The sequence below is a fragment of the Heptranchias perlo genome, chromosome 26 (genome assembly GCF_035084215.1).
Source record: "Heptranchias perlo isolate sHepPer1 chromosome 26, sHepPer1.hap1, whole genome shotgun sequence".
NCBI classification, from domain to species: domain Eukaryota; kingdom Metazoa; phylum Chordata; class Chondrichthyes; order Hexanchiformes; family Hexanchidae; genus Heptranchias; species Heptranchias perlo.
The window spans coordinates 22,714,304-22,728,679 of record NC_090350.1 but is presented as its reverse complement, the minus strand read 5'-3'; the positions used below and the strand labels follow the sequence as shown (position 1 = coordinate 22,728,679).

General features: G+C 38.4%; 1 protein-coding gene across 2 annotated transcripts in view; it reads left to right on the top strand.

Annotated features, from left to right (window-relative positions):
• The window catches only part of eloa (elongin A), a 71,442-nt gene extending 57,537 nt beyond the window's left edge, over nucleotides 1–13,905 (top strand). The window contains exons 8-11 of one of the 2 annotated variants that reach the window (XM_068006519.1): nucleotides 5,163–5,343; nucleotides 6,059–6,167; nucleotides 6,425–6,585; nucleotides 8,337–13,903. In XM_068006519.1, the coding sequence (XP_067862620.1) occupies nucleotides 5,163–5,343; nucleotides 6,059–6,167; nucleotides 6,425–6,585; nucleotides 8,337–8,398 (513 nt within the window). In that variant the 3' untranslated portion in view covers nucleotides 8,399–13,903. Of the gene's footprint in view, nucleotides 1–5,162; nucleotides 5,344–6,058; nucleotides 6,168–6,424; nucleotides 6,586–8,336 lie in introns of both variants that reach the window. The other variant, XM_068006520.1, reaches the window with a different exon arrangement.
• The last annotated feature ends 471 nt before the right edge of the window (nucleotides 13,906–14,376 follow it).

The window sequence follows — 14,376 nt, the reverse complement described above, 5'->3', positions numbered from 1 at the left end:
GGGATGTTTTAGTAATGAGGAGAAACTGGGGCTCTTTTCATCAGAACAAAGAAGGTGAAGAAGTCTGAAAGGTGTTCAAAATTGAGGGGTTTTGATAAGGTACATTGGTTAAAACTATTTCTATTGCTTGGTGAATCAGTAACCAAAAGAATGAAGGAATGGAGGGCATAAATTTAAGTTAGTCACCAAAAGAATGAAGGAAGAGGTTAGGAGATTTTGTTTTATATATAATGGGTTGTTAGAACATAGACTATCCTACCAGAAATAGGGGTGGAAGCAGAATCTATAATCGTTTTTAGAAGGGAAGTGGATAAATATTTGAAAGAGAAAAATGTAAAGGGATCTGGGAAAAGAGACGAAATGGTCAGCTCTTTCAGCTGGCACAGGTGAGATTGGCTGAATGACCTCTTCCGGTGCTGTAAAATTCAATAAAAATCTTCATGGTGACCATGTTTATGGACTGCATCAACTGGTACCAAGCCATTGGTAAGAGATTCCTGTTTACAAGCATCAGTTAATGAGATAGGAACAGGAATGGGCTATTCGGCCCCTTGAGCCTGCACTGCCATTCAATTAGATCATGGCTGATCTGTACCTCAATCCCATTTACCCGTTGCATCGTATCCCTTGATACCCTTACCTAACAAAAATCTATCGATCTCGGTCTTGAAAGCTCCACTAATCCACGCATGCAGAGCCTTTTGGGGGAGAGATCTGTTTGCATTTTGTGTGATATTTGTGTTGCCATATAAAGATCCTCAGTTTAAATGGTGTTTTGATGTCTGTGTGCATCATTAATCTCCTTGCATTTAGAGCACCTCCAATGGTTCCTCCCTTTCTGAAGCTACTGACTCTTGCTGAGATGCCATGGCTGCTGTCAACCATCTGATAGTGAAGTTTCCTCTGAATTTTGTTTCCCCACTGGGGCTCTGACTGCAAAATACTAACCTTGGATCAATTAACTGAGCAACATTCCCCACTTTAACACTTTGACCAAATTGTGCATCCTTTACTTAGGGGTGAACAACCGTAATTTTTAAAACAGTCCACATTGTAATTTTGCTAATTAATTTTTTTTCCAAAACAAAGAAGCTTTTACTGAGGAACAGAATGAAAATTGCCTAACTGGTCAAAAGATATGATTTTTTTGAAAAATGTGCATGTAATAAAATTAGGGGGGAGGGGAAAGGAAAAGAGTTCTATACTGTAGAAAATACCCATCTGTAGTGACAGGACACTGTGAGGTAGCAGTAATGTTGATACTGCTGCTGATCCAGGACTTTTCCTGGTTGGTGGGTCAGTCAGTCAATCAGTCAGTCAGTCAATAATCTAGAAAGCCTGGTGACTTTGTGTTTAAAAAGGATCATCAAGTCCAGTGTTGATTTCAGGGACTGAAGTATTCTGAGGGGCTGGTACATGACTGTGAAGGACCGAGTTTTTTTAGAAATGGATGTGCATCATTTGAAAAAGAGATGGGTGTATCTCAGAGAGAACTATAGTCGTGGAAAGTGAGATACTGAAGCAAGTAGAAATGTAGTGGAGCGGTGAATGTGTTGGTCTGGGAGGAGTGAAAATGGGGCACAATGAACAAAAATAAAAATAATGCAAATAACTTCAGCTTTGATCTGAGATTCATTTATAAATGACTATTTACATTTCTCAGTAATACCATTAATCAGTTGGCCAGTGTTGGCATTAAGGCAAAATTTGAGATGTAAATGTTGGGTTCTGTAAAACCTTGGTGTATGTAAAGGGTGGGTATGATATATGAAGAGTGCACCTCAGAGCATGTTTGGTAACCCAAACCCATTGCGGAAACCCAGTGTTAGAGTTGTGTGAGCATAGAGTTGCTGTTTGTTTCCTGTGGCTATTTTGCAGGACTGGCTGAAAGTTTGGAAACTTCTGGGATACAGGTGGCTGTCTAATAAACACTAAAATAGCTCATGCTGGTGCAGGTTTCACAACTACATGGTCACAGACAGATACGACGGATGAGGTTACTGTTTTTGAAAGAGCTGCCAGAAGGTCAGATGATCTGAACCTGACTTTTTATTTCAGTGTTTGTCAGACGTCCCACAGGAGCAAGGTCAGACTAGGTTGGGAAGTGTAGCAGTTCTGTAATGCACTTTTCTAACTTCTTTTTTGGCAATTTATTTTTCTTACTTTTGAGTTTTGAGCTGCTACATAATCACTTGGACAAGATTCTGTATGCGTGTTTGTATTGCTGATTTATAGCACTTCCATGCCATCTTCTGACTTCTCCTGTACACCACACTCTTTTATTTTTCTCATTGTATTTTTTGGTAACTTTGATTTTACTGTACATATATAAACAACTGTGACTACGTCGTGAAAAGGGAAAGATTTGATACAAAGTTTTTCTCCTTTCCCCTGTGCTTTAACAGGCTGATATGCTTGGACAGACTTCCCTTCCCTCCCAAAGGCATCAACTCCTTGCTCTGGACAGTTCTACAATTATCAGTCACCCTCCAGTACCTCATTCAAGTGGACAATGAGAGTCATCAGGCTATTTGAGCGGGTGAAGGTCGACACAGCCAAGTGTGATCCCATCCAACTTGATCTTTAAACATCTGCACTTCCCAGCAGAGGTTGCCGATAGCAATCCGAAGCGGGAGTGCTTGCATTTTTGTTTTTTTTTTGTGTTGAGATCAGTTCATGCAGACTGGGATTTGAACCTTCCTGGTGTGTACAGCTCAGCTACTTGCTGTAAGCCTGCTGAGTCATCAGGAAAGCTGTTGATGCAAAATTATAATGTAATATTTATAACTCATTTACCATGCACTACTTCGCCCTCAAATTGAATTTGAATAATGAGCAGTGTGTATGGTTAAACAAATGGGACACTGAGATTCCCAAATACAAGACACTGCATATTTTCTGATAATCTAGACCATTCCAGTAGCCCACTGGTAGCATAGGAAGTTTCAGTAAATGGGCTATCATATGTTTGAGTTCGGTGTGTTTGAGTTCGGGTTCTCAGAGATTACATATTATGTAAGAGTCTACAGCACAGAAACAGGCCATTCGACCCAACTAATCTAAACTGGCCTTTATGCTCCACACGAGCCTCCTGCTATGAATGTAAATGAGTGTGCTGGATTTGGGTATCAAACATGTTGTTTGTAGTTTTGTACATAATATCATAAATCATTTTTTTAACTCTCTGTAAAAATACACAGAATTTATCACAGTCTGCCCATGGATTATCTTGTTTTTTAAAGCCCTTATTCCATTTGTTTTCATGCCTATTTGGGTTAGCTATTCTGTGGCTGCGCATTGATTTTCTTTAACCAGGTCTTATTTGCAAGTAACAATCCAGATTGATGATCTTATTGAGTATTTGCATCCTCACTTTGGCTTCTGTAGAAGGTGTGGGTGATGCTATTTAGATAATATTACATCTCGAAATTGCTCAGTTTGTTCCAGACATTCCATATCTATTGAAAATAACTAACTGGATGACATGGGTCTCACACAGATCTTGACAGGGGTGTTCTGTTTCTGGAGTGGTGGGTTTTATAGAGCTAGAGAAGGGAGGAAATTGAGTCACAGGAGGAACTTCAGCTCTGATGCAGCAGACAACTAGAGGATGAAATTGGTCTTCAGTGGTAGTACAAAATGGGCAATAGCGGATCGGCAGCCCGTTTTACACATGCCTGATTTTCTTTCCCATTGACTGCCGCCCAATTTCAGCTCCCAATGTCTAGAAGCACAGATACACAAATCACAAAGTAGCTACGCAGGTTAACAAGGCCATTAAAAAAGGCAAACTAAGCACTAGAGTTCATTTCTAAGGGGATAGAATTGAAAAGCAGAGAAGTTATGTTAAACTTGTATAGAACCTTCGTTAGTCCACACTTGGAGTACTGTGCATAGTTCTGGTCCCATATTATAAAAAGGATATAAAGGCACTGGGGAAGGTGCAAAAAAGATTCACAAGGATATATTTATCAGGAAAGACTAAACAGGCTGGGGCTTTTTTTGCTAGAAAAGGGAAGGCTGAACGGTGACCTGATGAAGGTCTTTAAGATAATGAAAGGGTTTGATAGGGTAGACTTAGAGAAAATGTTTCTATTTGTGGTGGAGTCCAAAACCAGAGGTCATCAATATAAGATAGTTACTAATAAATCCAATAGGGAATTCAGGAGAAACTTCTTTAACCAAAGAGTGGTAAGAATGTGGAATGCGCTACCACAGGGAGTAGTTGAGGCAAATAGCATAGATGCATTTAAGGGGAAGCTAGATAAGTACACTGAGGAGAAAGAAGTAGAAGGATATGCTGATAGGGTTAGATGAAGTAGGGAGGGAGGTGTCTCGTGTGAAGCATAAACACCGGCATAGACTAGTTGGGCCGAATTGCCTGTTTCTGTGCTGTAGACTGGAACTAACTCTATGTAAGTTGATGTTCAAAAATGTATTTACACTGCTTTGACCCTACAGGGGAGACGTGAGATGAATTACTTTCCAAAACATCGACTGTTTTTTCTCTCCTTTCTCTCCTGCTCCTCCAACTCTCTTGTAAGCACTGATTCATGATGGGTTTTGTTCTGTGGTACTTTACCCAAGTGGCCAATTTTAATGTGTTAGTCTTGATGGTGAGTGTTGACAAGTTATTTGACTATATGGAGCATTATAGCTGAAACCTATCCTGTCCTCACCAGATATCTGTAAACATACACTTTCCAGCATGGGTCATTTAGATAGTGATCAGAAGCAGAAACCCTGGCAGTGTTCCCCCTCCCCATAAGCCATTGGCATTGCGGCAGATTGTATCACCACTACTCTTGCATTGACTGCAATAAACTAAATAAACACTAGGGATTGAATTGGGCATTGAGTAATTTGGACACAAGCTGATTGTGTTTATGATTAGCTTACAGTACAAAGATACAATGGGCCAGAATTTTTTAAAATCTATTCGTGTTAATATATATCCATATAAAATGTTTGGGTAAAGGAGCACTGCAGCGAAGAGCAGGTAGTGTATGGTAACAGGCTGTGATATCCTGGAGTTGGTTAACTTGGTACCTGTAACATTATTGTCAGAGTTTCCCTCTAACAGCATTTTCTAGACCTTTCCTTTGTCCTCTGCTGCAGCTTGAGGCATAGGTGTCTAATTGTGCATTTTTGCTGCCAAACAGACTTTTGTTGAAGAAACCGATCACCTGTGGCTGAGACATTGTAGTAGAGACTTTAAGAACCAGGACCGACAGGAATTTGAGTCATGGCGTGAAATGTATCTACGTCTTCATGATGAACGAGAGCAGAAACTGCGAGCTATAACACAAAGCATTAGTTCGGCTCATGCCAGCAAACCAAAGGGTAAAGAGCAATTTTAGTAATTACAGCGCTGTCAGCCAGTTAAATCAAATTATTTTATATTGAGCCAATATAACATATGAACAAATGATGTTTTCTGATTTAAAAACATTTTCTGTTTCCAATGCTTCCGAGTGAAAGTGTACATAATGTAAAATGCTAAATTATGAAAGGTCCATTTTTACATTATTGAATATAGAAAGTGTTAAGCTATTATTGTTTAGCAAGTTATAATCTGGGATGCATTGTTTGAATGGGTGGTGGAAGCGCATTCAATAGTAACTTGCAAAATGAAATTGGATATATACGTGAAAAGGAAACATTTGCAGAGCTATGGGAAAGGGCAGGGGAGTGGGACTAATTGGATAGCTCTTTCAAAGAGCCAGCACAGGCATGAGGGGCTGGCTGACCTCCTTCTGTGCTGTATGATTCTATTATTTCACTTGATTTAAAAGAAAATATTCTTGTTATGTTCTGATAGTGAGAAGCAGAATATTTTTCAATTTTGGCCCAAATGACTGGCTCCTCCCACAATTCCTTGAATAGCACATCTCTCAAAACATGTAGATGAACATTCTTTACAACACCAGTGAGGCAGGTTTCTGCGTGTTCTTTAAATGTGGCCTCTCTGCCAAATGCAGGATTCGTGTGATTTGGTGAAGAATTACAACTGTTTTCCTAGCTCTTAAGTACTGAGATGCTTGTGTTTTATAAACAGGCCGCCAGGCAAAGCTGGCCTTCCTCAACACCGAGGTAAAGCCACCCAGAGATGTAAGGCGCAGACAGGAGAAGCATGGGACTGGAATATCTATTCCAGCGGCTCCAAGGTAATGTCTATAGTTTATTTAGATATAGTGCAAGTCACAGCATTCATTTTTAGCCCTTTGGCAGGGTAAGAAGTACTTTTGTGGACCTAATAATAGATTTTTATTTATTTCCATGTCAAAAAACTGGGGAAAAAATCACTTCTAGAGAAGTTTTTTCATATTGTGAAACCTCACTCGGTGCTCAGTTAAATCTATAGAATGCATTGGGAGCTGTTGAAGTCACAATTTTTTAATTTCTTAAAACTGTTTTTCTATAGGATAAAGATGCATAGTCAAACAGGAAGCAGCAGCAGTGGTAGTGGGGGAGGAAATCAGTCCTTTGATGGTCCTAGTACTAGCCATGGCTCCACATCATCAAGTCTGACCCTGCCCAGTAGTGGAGGGGGAATCCATGAATCCAAGAAACCCCAAGTCAAAAGTAAGCGAAGAAAATATTTTTCTGCTGTTCCAGATGCCTCAATATTTTTTTTTGTAGTGAATTCTGTGTTTGTTGAGTGACGGATGACAGTGGGGGACTGGAATCTCGCTGCACAGTAACCACATCCAACACTCCCAATTGGGTTATTGTATTGTTCTTTGCAATAAAGAGCTGCTGTCTGGCTCTCCTGACTGCTCAGTTGGTAGATGCATTGCATGGTGTAGCACAGATATTCAAACCTGGAAGCACCTAGGTTTGATCCCTAATGTGTGAGTTAGTTGATCTTACCTGGAGCGGAAAAGACGCTTTATAGCAGAAAAATCAATCAGGGTTCCTGTTCATTGTCACTGTCTAGAAAGTGGATGTATGTGCATGCTGGGTGAAGATAAGATCAGCCTTGGCTATCATCTGCGCCTCTCCTGTTCACTGACTAGATTTACACACGAATAAATACCACTTGGCTAAGGCATACATGGCTGCTAGGACCTTGAAACTGTACCGCAGCAAGAGTGACTACCTTCAGAAAAGCAGCACTAAAAAGTTTGAGGGAGGGGAAGAACTTCCTTCCACTAACTGATCAATTCACTTTGAGTTCACAGTTATTAAGAGCACGCCTGGTTTGCCAGCTTGCTAACTCACTGTTACACTCTAGTGTGATGGCTTCATTACAAGTAAAAAAAAAAATTCTCTAAATTAAGTCTCGTCAGTTTATTCAATGGTGATACTGATTGCCTTGGCCATTTAGAGGGAGTTGCAAACATTATCAGAGGCAAAAATGTATTTGTGTCTGAAAAGGTGGGGGGGCGGGGGAAAGAAAATCAGTGATTTAAAAAGTGACAACAAAATAGGGATCTCCTGAAATTGGGATTATAATGAAGGTTCATCACCAGACTCCCTTTTTTAAAAAAAAATCAGTTTGAAAGAACTGTGAATAAGTAACACTTTTTTTTGGTTGTCTTGTTTATTTCTATTTGAATAATTTTATTTACACAGTGAGCTGCTGATCTCTGCACAGGGGGTGGGTTGACTGGAAGGAGCAACTGAGCTCTGACAAAATGAGGTAGTTGAACTAATGTCTGTACAGATACAGTCATCAAATTTAGTTGCTTCAATGATTTGTGTCTTTTCTACAATTCCTTAACATTGCTAGCACCAGTAACTTGTCCAATCTAGCTCCCTAGCTGAGGATCTCGTTAGTCACTGTTCAGGCAAAAGTGTTGAAAAAGTAACCAAAATTAACTACTTTTAATATCCCTTTGTTTTATCAGAATTCTGTTTAATTATGCTTTTAAAAAGTGATGGTAAAATTCACTTTTTAAAAAAAAAGACAAATGTAATAATAGTGTCTTTTACATTAACATGCCAATGTGCCTACATGATGAATTACATTTTGAAGTGCATTGACCGTTGACAGTTCTACTGTATGACTGGCAGAGGGTGTTGGTACCCGTCAGTTATGATGTTGGGAGGTGGAAGGCACTGAATGCAGATCAGCCACTTCCTGCACAGGGAGAGCAAGTCACTCTGGATGGTGGTTGTGCTTCTCCTAATGACCATCCCAAGGATTATATTGGCAGAAGTCCAGATGCAGGTAGCTTCCTTGCCATCACCACCAGAGGATGATGTTCGATCAGTGAAACCAAGAAATGGAGGAGCAAAAATTGAAATAATGTTGAGTAACATATATGGAGAAAAACTTCATGGTTTAAATAAGTTACCATTGTTACTTTCTATCTTTTTTTATTTTTCAGAAATTGCACCAATGATGGCAAAAACAATAAAATTTTTCAAGAACCGTTTTAGTCGAAGATAAAATGAGTGGGTGAAAGATGGATGGAACAGTGACATCACTAGCTCCTTACATAGTGATGTATCAACTGGTCCTATTCTGAGCCATTTTGTGTGCTCAAGAACACAAGGGTACAAATTGCAATACCAAGAACTTAAAGACAGTTTGTGTGCTTGGAATGATGTCTAAGGATTACATCTTATTTTTAAAAATATTTTATTATTTTACATTTTAGAAGCCAAAATGTAAGCTCTTGTCACTGGGGCACTGTGTTTTTTTTTCCCTCTAGAATGTTCATGTGTAAATAACACTTGGGCCAGTCTTGTTGCACAAAATTTAATCATTCTATTTTTAAAATCTTTTACATTTTAAAATTCTTTGTCATCATAAAGAGAAGTTGATTTTAACGACCACGGATTTGAGGCCCAGACAATATTAATGTTACAGTATTGGTTTTAAACGTTCTTTCCCTTTATTCTCTCTCTATCTCTTTTACTCGCGTGCCAATCTTTTTGCGTCTCATGCTATACAGCAGTTCCGGTATTTTGAAACCATTTGTCCCATTAGATAGAATTTATGGTTCATAAATGACATTAACATTGTGGAAAAAGAAATGCAGTCACAGAAATAATTAGTGCCATTTTGACTTTTTTTTTGTTTTTGTTTTGTGGTAACATGATTTCTGTTAATAAAGTCCTGGTATTGTGAGTAAACATGTGACATTGACATGTATGTTGGCCGTTTTTTGAGGCTCTGTCAAGAAAGTGATTGCAGATTTGATGATCTTGGATTGGGTGCTTTTTTTTTGTAGAAGAAAGACTTGGAGGGGAGTATATGAAATGGTTAACCTAAAAGATTGATAATCTGTTGGTTGATAGCTGCTGAGACAAAGCTTCAGAATGGTGCCAGTCATATCACCGAATGTTTATCGTGGCATTAGGACAGCTGTGTTTTTGTGGCCCTATTGGGATTATTTATTCTGTAAGCATGATTAAGTTGGCCATTTCACTGACTGCAGGATTGATATCTTTCATGTGAAAATCAGTAATATTCAATCTGAAATTACACAACAATCAAAAATAGCATCTTTTACTTGAGATCCTGCTGGCAAATACCTACCCATAAAATAAGCTGAATATCTCGCCTGTAACACTAAGTTCTGTGTTTTTTACTTGTGGGAAAGACCTATCCTAGCTCACTTGCGATAGGTCATACAATCTTCTGTTCATAAAATTTGCCTGGATTTGCTTTTTTTTTGTTGTCTAATAGTGTTGCCATGATGGTTTTGTTAAGCAGTGTGCATCCTTGCGCTGCACTGTGAATTGATTCTATTCAAACCCAATTGCAGGCCGAGATACACCGCAGAGATTAAGAATGTGTTGGAAACTGGGAGTTTCTGTTCATGCACCAATATGGTGCCATTTCATTGGGTGCATTACATGAGGGGGGGGAAATATGGTGGTGCTGTAGTGAGCTACACAAAAGTAAATATGGGCACAGATATTTAAAAAACAGAGAACTGGAAAAAGAGTTGAAATTAAAATGGACAGATTTATTTTAAGGGGACATGAACAAATATTTAACAATGTAATAAAGAACCGTAATGTACCATGGTATGAATGTATTTATCATACACTGTATGTAGAATTTCTAGCAATCAGCTATGGATTATTATGCAATTAAATTTATAGTAATGATGCCTAATGGTTAAATCTCTCCTGTGAACCTCGTCACACATCTCCTGCCTAGACAGCTGCTAAAAATCAAACCCTAAGTAAGGCCTGAACTGCATATGTAAACCTCAGATGAAATGTAAACAGTATGTTTGTTTATTTTAAATGGATACCAAGAATGTTTTTCAGGGAAGGATTCAGATGACTATTGTAAATGATTTGAGTTTGTCTCATGGGTTTATGATGTCTTATAAAACTATTCGAGCAAGTTACTGTTTTATCAATCCAGGTATCTGTTATTCCACATAATAAGATGCCTGACTATATAACTTCATATATAAAAGTTTCTGTCTTTAATCCCCTTTTCTCATGTACCATACACCATTTCCTGACCAGGTGAGTAACCAGTTTCTAGACCTGAGGCCACAAGGAAGTCCACGACATTAGCATTTTGTTGACTTTCTTCTAATTTTACTCATTTTCTCTGAGAAAGACGCTTCACCTCTGCTTGACATCTTCCCTCAGTTGACTTGGCTAAGATTAGAAGGTTGCTGTGTAGAAAGTCAGGCAGGGAGAAGGCTTTGGCACGACATGTTAATACTTCAGTGCCTTCCCGGTGGTGAAGGTTATAGCATGTTACTTATTTCACCTCTCTCCTTAGCAATTTTAGAGGGGTAGTGCTAGGAGTTCTAAATGGAAAACTACTAGGAGACCACAGGATGAATGATGCTCTTTTCACAGTGGAAAGGCTCATATAACCTTTTTTCCAAATGTTCATCTCCATCCATTCCCACTGTGCATTTGCAACAATGATAGAATCCATTAGCAGTATTTTATTAAGTGGAATGAAAATTGACTGCTGTTTGCTAATTTAAAAAAAAAATGATGATGCACTGAGGAAATACTGCAACTCCTTACCCACCACCCCTCGCCCCCCCCCCCAAAAGAAATTTAGTACCCTTCTTTGTGTCACAATACAATGTAATCTTTCAGTAATTATACTGCAAATTGAAAATCCCACCCCATCATGATGTTATAATCCAGCTGAGAAAATTTAGTCTGCACTGAGGAATTGAGACATTTGGTAGCACCTCAACTCCTGGTAACCTGGTACATTTTTGAAGAAATGGTCACAAATATTACGTTCTAAATATTAAATAAATAATTGGAAGAGAATTGAAGCCTGAAACCCAGTTTGGGAGTTTGGATAACTTGTCATAAACCTACAGGAAACCTCAAGTGGCTTATCAAAGTTAATCAAACCTTGAGATGGGGTTACAGCCTTGTAATTCCATTTCATGTATCAAGTCTATTTATAATGTTTTACTGTCAGAAAGTAGTCTTGTTAAATGCTTTCAAAGTGTCTCTTATGTACGTATTCTTGTCCCCTTAAAATAAAATTGTCTTAACAGCAAGTTCACTTGTACATTTTAGTTTCCCCTTCAAAGGAGAATGTCTTTACCAGAAAATGCCTCTGTAGCAATTGACCCCTCTACTTCTTGCCTCATTTTAAACTTCTTTTCCCATTTCCCGTCTTTTAGACCTCCCAGTGCCTCCTCACATTTTACCCTGGTTGAGAGGATTGGTAGGCGACATACTCCCAGGCCTCTGCTATGCTTAAGTGACCCATCTATAATATGTGCAAGACTAACCCAGGATAAGTTTTTCCTTATATTCTCTCCATCTCATGCCTCCAAACCTAGGCAAAGTCAAGCGATGAGCAGCCTTGAATTTAAAGCCGTGACCTGTTTGGGAGGAAAGGGCTGCAGTGCTTGCACTATGGCATCATCCATCAAAAATCTGCAAAAAGCATACCAAAGCTTTTGTTTGGGGGGAGGGGTGGGGAAAGAGATTTCAAAACTTATTGTATATGGCTGGTCAAGAAATTGTTCCTCCTTTTAACTGAACAGCTAGTGGCATTGGTGTTAAATGTACCCTAAAAATGAATTTGCACCAAAAAACTTAATTTCAGGTTTTTTTAAAAAGAAAGCTAGAATTACCTTATGGTTGGAAATTATGATAGTCATGGAGAGATCTACACCAACATCTACCCTACCTAAAAGACTAATTAAACTTTTGGGAAATAGTGGTGGACTGATGAAGCAGCAGCCAGCATCCTTTCCTTTCTTGTTAATTTAATAGCACATTTTGTGTGGCATTTTCTGAATGAAGTGCATTTGAAAGATGTTTTAAAAGCAAAGTATAAAGAGATCAAAAGCAAGTTATTACAGGCAAGTTTTAAACTCGCCTGTGATAACTTCATTGTTGTGTCTTTTTATCTTTTTTTGTGCTGTAGTTAGACCTTTAAATGTACAGGTATTAAGTTCCCAGTAAAAGAGTTGGGGATTAGCATCTGACATTGTGCAGATCAAGTGTTTTGATCCTGAGAATTGAATGTTCTTTCCAACCATGCACAAAGTTTCTGTGCTGTAGTTTATTTAAATTCCTCTTCCGGTAATAGCCAAAATTTAAATATTACAAAAGTAGACATCAGAGAACTTCACAGAACATTTCTTAGTTCACACTGCTGTTTAAATCTAAAGTGATATTGTGCAGAAGTCCTCAAAAGGTTATCTAATTGAAGTTATATTTGATAAAATAGTGGGAGTTATTTTTTTTAATATAATGAAAACTCTCGAGAGAGTCTCTTTCTCCAAACTAGAAATGTTCCCAAAAGGGGATATTCAATAAAGTGAATCTGGTAAACTGGACACTCCCTACTATGGGCTTGTGAATACTGATCTAAATTAAATTGGGAACAAGTGAGACATTCAAACAAAATAAATGAGTTGTCAACCAAAACTGTTTCAAGCAGATTGTCAGGGACAGGCTTTTCAGGACAGCACTAGGGTGGAGCCTGAGAGTTTTCATTCCTGAGAGAGAATATGCAGATTCATTTAATACTTCATTCTTGTACTGCATTGATTACTGCCAGGAGATTCTGGTGCTAAAAATTGAATACTGCAGTGCTATACAACTACAATTACTTCCATTAGTCTTGCAAACTTTTTGTTGACCCATTCCCTCCTGCCCCATCCCTCCCCTCTCCAAATTTTAGGATCATTACCAGTGTAGGGTAAAACTTCATTTGTCCCATAGATGCACTTAAATTGTGGCACCAAATGAGTATTAATACAGTTGTGACAAAACATGACCGTTTAATAATTGCTATTTTTCTCTTTTTCGAACCCTTCAATCTTGGTGTATGTTCCTGTCCTCTTTAATCTTCCCACCCGCTGCACAAAAGTGAGAATGAGGTGTGTGCTACTGTTGCTCAACAGCTGAATACTAGAAAGTGTGAGTGGCTAGGGTATCGTCCTTTCCCAGTAAAATGGATAGGCTCCAGTTTGCACCTCCCCCCGGTGCCATTACCAACATAAGAAATTTGCCACTTGGGGAATCGCAGAGGTGATCCCACGTACTACCACTTCGAGACACAGTGCGTTGAAGCCCAAAGTGAGTTGCACTACTTTTAACATTGTTCTAAAGAGTTGGTGCAACCTGTTTTCACATTGATGGAATTGGACAAACTGAAAATTACAAACTGAAATGTAATTTTCCTTTATCAAAAAGGCAAAGAATCTGCAGGATACCCAAGAACCACTTCCCACAGATTTGACAGCACGTTTGACTTCTGTGCTTTAAGACATGAGGCCTTGTTGCAGCCTTTGTTAGAGCAGAAGATTTCTTAGCTGGATGTGTACAAAACTTCCTTTCAACTTGGCTTTTGTTCAATATTCACACACTATGCTTTATGATAGTCGTGAATGAAGTGACCTGTTTATTACGGAAAACTTTTTCTTTTGTGAAATTATCAATGCAGATGAAAGTGTGAAAATTATTAAATGAAGAATATTTCTTCATTGTATTCTCTGAATAAAATGGAAACTTGTAATAGTTGAGTTTTGCAGGTTCTTGTAACTTGGTGTGGTTGATTTCACAAGATGATTATAGACCATTTCATCATTGAAAGCCACCTCACCATCTGTACTGCAAATGTATTTGTTTTAGGGTAAAGACCCAAGTTCAAATACATATGGTTTTAATTTAAACTGTATTAATTCATCTCCTTTCTACTAAAGCTCAATAAGTCCTCCTAGCTGGTTCCCTGTTCATGTGTTCAAAATTCACTGCTCAAGTAAAAATACTCAAAACAAAAATATTACAAAAATTCAGCAGTGTACCACTGTCAGTGCATTTGATGGTCAGCCTGTTGCAAAATTAATTTCAAAAGTTATCAAAGATTGAGAGTTTGGTACAAACTTAGAAACTGCAATTAAACTTTTGTACCTATTTTCACAGTCAAGGTTTCCAAATATGTGTCTGAAA